Genomic DNA, 4,137 nt, shown 5'->3' with positions numbered 1-4,137 from the left:
TCACCCCACCTAATGAAAATAGTATGAAATTGATATGCACTCGACAATGTACTATAAGCATATTATATTGAAATGAGGAATATATTCCTGCTACATGTTAGCCACTCTACCTTAGATTTTTATGGCATTCGTGACTGAGAATTACAAGGATGGTGCCTATCTGATATTTACCGCTCAGCTTGACGCCGGAGCTGAGCCATTAGTTGTGTTAACTTCAGGATAATTCAATCCATTTGGTAGCTTATCTGGCTTACGACGCAGACGGCGCCGAACGACTGGATTTGCGGAGGATTTCGTGGATCCAGCAGGCAAGGTATGATTTTGAGCTCATTTTTTTGTTTCCTTTGGATATGGTATGCAGGTCAACAATGTTAGAGTGGAAAATGAGATTTTCGGTTGGAGATGCCCTTAGTCAAAAGTTTTATGATTGTCTTTTCATGTTTTCCAAGGACGAAGAAGAGAAGAGTATGATGTTGTAAGATTATCAAAGAGCTCTTAAAGAAAGTTCATATTATGTAAGCCAATGTCCCTAAATTAATAAAGCATTTTGCTCATATTTCCCCTAATCGATGAAGTTATCCATTTCAAACACCATGAAAAGAAAAAACATCATCAAACCAGACCTCAAACCTGTAGCTTAAAATATAATATTAGAACAATAAAGATCACAGACATCCAAATTGATTCTTTGCAACAAAACTACACTGATTCCTAGAAGAACCATATAGCCACCTACCGCCATATGCATAAATTTCAGAGAAGATGAACAAATAGCAGAAAGAAATCAAAATCACATTTTTAAAGTAAAAGAGAAATTATTAAAATAGGAGAAGCTGTTTCATTAATTAAGGCATTCTCAAGACACAAATACGCATAATTTACATCAGAAGATTTGTTTCCCTTCATTTTCTTCTTAGAATGATGCTGAAGCCCGTGGTGGAGATGGCCAGAACTGAGCATTCTTCACCTTTGAAACGCTGCTAAGAACTCTGAGAGGGGTTATATTCCCAATAATAGTTACCTTCTTCGTTGCCATATCTATCTCAAAGGAAGTCACCCCTGAACAAAAGAGTAAAGAAAATTTAAATAAGGCCTCGATATGTTTCTTTGATTTCTAAGGAATTGGTTACACGCATTAAGGGAAAGCCTCAGATTGATATTTTTATGCTGTAAATGCCAAAAAGAAGCTAGTTTTAAGCTGGAACTGGAAGAAACTTCGGATAACTCTCCTACAATTTAAATATTTTCTAAGAAATATTAGAAATAAAGTTTGATGTTTCTGCTATGACCAAAATTTTGAGATCTTGTGCTCCAATGTTTGAGAAATTTTTATGATCAACTTGTTGTCCCTGCTTCAGGTTGATCCCTGCTGAAACAGAAGCTGTGAAATAAGTTCTTAGGTCCAAATTCTAATTAACCAGAAAAACTCTTGATGAGATTAACCATATATAGAAGATAAAAATGATATTATCTATTTGAGATTAATGAATGACAACAAAAATTAATATAGAAAATGATTAATTCAAATTAATCTTAAAAAAATTAACTAACAATTTCATGTTTCTTCAACAGCTAAAACATCATATATCCATTAAAAAAAACTTGAAAAAATACTGAAAGCAAGCAGCTTTAACTCGTCAAATATAGTACAAGAAAACTCCAAACCTTCCATCTTCGATATATGCTTCCTTACTTTTCCTTCACATCCTTTGCAATGAAGAGAAACCCTCAAGACCACAACCTTTATATACAATCAATTAAAGATAACAAAACTCAACACATTTCTCAAAAAGAAAAGAAAATATATAACTCCAAAACCAACTAAACCACAAACCTGGTCTTGTCTTGCAGAAGAACAAGTTTTGAGAACTTCTATTTCTTCCTGGTAACTGATTTCCGACTCAGTATTTTTGTTCTCAGCTGCAAGAACTATAGCCTTGGAGTTATCGCTCTCTGGTACTATATGAAAGGAGGAGTTATCATTTAAAAGATAGCGAGAAGAGCCAGCAGGGCTAGTTAACTCAGCACTTTTTTGCTTTTCATTGCTCTTTCTGCCATGATTATTATGACTATCTGACTTGTTCTTTATGACGGTTTGGTGCTTTGAAGCTCTTGGTCTTCTTGGATTTCTGCTGTAGATTTCGACAGCTCGGCCGATGCTCGGACGAACCATCGACCGGCGCTCAAGGCTTGTGCATACTGCAGCAGATGCTGGCGAAGCACAGGAGAGATTTACTCCTTTCTTATCCTTGAAAAGTAAGGAAGCCATGGTTTTTTGTTGAAGGTAATATCCAACAGAGAGAGAGAGAGAGAGAGAGAGAGTTCCTGATGGAAGTAGCTTTGGTTAATTGTCTTTTATGGCTGAAGAATCCAAGAGAGGAAGAAGGAATGGGAAATGGTCAAGAGAGTGAAGTAAGATAACAGCTGGTACAAGAAGGCTTTAACCTCTTGTAATAAGTGTGTATATTGCTTGTGAAGATATGAAGAATAAAAAAAAAATTGTGTTGAGGGCTCTTAGTATGAATTAAGGGAGGAGCGGCTTTAATGTGTGTTAATTATTTTTAATAACCTTTAGTAGGTTAGTTATTAAGAATTTCTTGCATATTTGATTATCTTATGCTTACGTTCGAATGTCTCATTACTTAGAATGAAAATTTTATAAATTAATCAATATAATAAATATGTGACATATTTATAATATTTATGATGAGAATCCGATAAAGAGCTGAAGTGATATTTATTAGAGCGGTTAAGGATGATGAAACGCTATTAAATATTTAAATGAATTTATCTAAGAAACCAATTGACATGGATTAGTTCAAACAATCAAATTACACAAATTTTAGTAGAATTTGTATTATTCTACTAAAAATTTAGTTAAATTCAAGAATTTGGGATTCTAGTAGGAAAAAATTATATGAGAATATATTACGAATCAAATGTCCCTCCGAAAATTATGTCAGATATATACAAAATTACACCCTTAGGAGGCATTGTAAGTAAATATGTATTGAGTTATTGATCAGATTTGCCTTAATACTTTATGCATATATGTTTCCTCTTATTCTCAAATTCTTATTCAACTTGGTTTCAAGGTTTAGCCATTATAGTATGACCTACATGAACATTGTTCATGAGGTGAAGGATTTTGACATTTTGGAAGTGATTTGTAATAATAAGTTTTTTTTTTTTAATGAAATACATAATTAAATTTCAGTAGGGGTGTCAATTTCAGGTCACGAGTCGGGTTAGAGTTGAATATAAAATTGGCCCGGCACTATTCGGGTACGTCAACCCGAACCCGACCTATTTTTGCAAATAGGTTAATTTTTCAAACCCAAACCCGACCTGCTTTGGGTTCGGCTTACCCGACATGACCAAAATGACCTTGAATAGTAAAAAAATTGGTAGTTTTCGGGTCAAAATGGGTCAAACACCACTTTTCGTGTCAAAATGGGCAAAAACGATCAATCTCCGATTTTCAGGTCAAAATGGATTTTCGGGTAAAAAATGGGCCAATTTCGAGTCACTTTTGGGTTAAAGGTTGTAAGTAAAGAGAGAGAAGATCATTGGAACTTTTTCATTCATCAATTTTGTTCAGAGATTTCATCTAATTGTTATAAGTAACTCAAATATCATTTTAATTTTCAATGGTTTTGATTATTATATAGATTTTCTTATATTGAATAGAATTGATTATTTCATACTGCATTTTGATTGTAGCTTTTGCATAAAAAAGAAAGATTGGTTGTTAACATTATAAAATGGGTTGGCAGTTAAATATAATAACTTGTACATGAGAGTGGGCCAACGGGCTTTTCTTTAAAGATGATTTTTAGTGTTATTTGATTGTAGCATGTAACAAATGATCGATTCTCCGACGAGCAGAAAGTGATGACTCTTTATTTACTTATAGTTACTTACAATGATAATTAATTAATTGGATAAGCGATAATTGATATGATTGTTGACTAACTGAAAATCGGTTTGGGTAAAAGATGTTGAAAACATCATGTTAAAGCTGAATGTTATGTCTTATTAAATCATACGTTGATGCATGCATATATTGATAGCAATGATGACATTGACAGGTATAATATTATCATTAACAATATTTGATGCATTGATAATACATAA

At 33.3% G+C, this 4,137-nt stretch overlaps 1 protein-coding gene across 1 annotated transcript; it reads right to left on the bottom strand.

The window, feature by feature from the left end:
* Positions 1-815: 815 nt before the first annotated feature.
* Positions 816-2,269, bottom strand: LOC110104165 (protein SODIUM POTASSIUM ROOT DEFECTIVE 2). Its single transcript, XM_020833151.2, has 3 exons — positions 1,835-2,269; positions 1,666-1,741; positions 816-1,059 (listed from the first exon to the last, which is right to left on the bottom strand). The coding sequence occupies exons 1-3, from the start codon at positions 2,267-2,269 to the stop codon at positions 914-916; spliced, it is 657 nt and encodes a 218-aa protein (XP_020688810.1). The 3' UTR covers positions 816-913.
* Positions 2,270-4,137: the final 1,868 nt, after the last annotated feature.

The sequence above is a fragment of the Dendrobium catenatum genome, unplaced genomic scaffold, assembly GCF_001605985.2.
Source record: "Dendrobium catenatum unplaced genomic scaffold, ASM160598v2 original_scaffold_139250, whole genome shotgun sequence".
NCBI classification, from domain to species: Eukaryota; Viridiplantae; Streptophyta; class Magnoliopsida; order Asparagales; family Orchidaceae; genus Dendrobium; species Dendrobium catenatum.
This window is presented reverse-complemented; position numbering and strand designations above follow the sequence as displayed.

What these genes read in the sequence shown, in the direction of transcription:
- LOC110104165 (XM_020833151.2), bottom strand. Translation starts at nt 2,269, where the DNA reads ATGGCTTCCTTACTTTTCAAGGATAAGAAAGGAGTAAATCTCTCCTGT. An exon ending in CTTCTGCAAGACAAGACCAG is followed by an intron (nt 1,742 to 1,834) that starts GTTTGTGGTTTA and finishes TTGTATATAAAG; the next exon opens with GTTGTGGTCTTGAGGGTTTC. An exon ending in GCATATATCGAAGATGGAAG is followed by an intron (nt 1,060 to 1,665) that starts GTTTGGAGTTTT and finishes TCTTTTGTTCAG; the next exon opens with GGGTGACTTCCTTTGAGATA.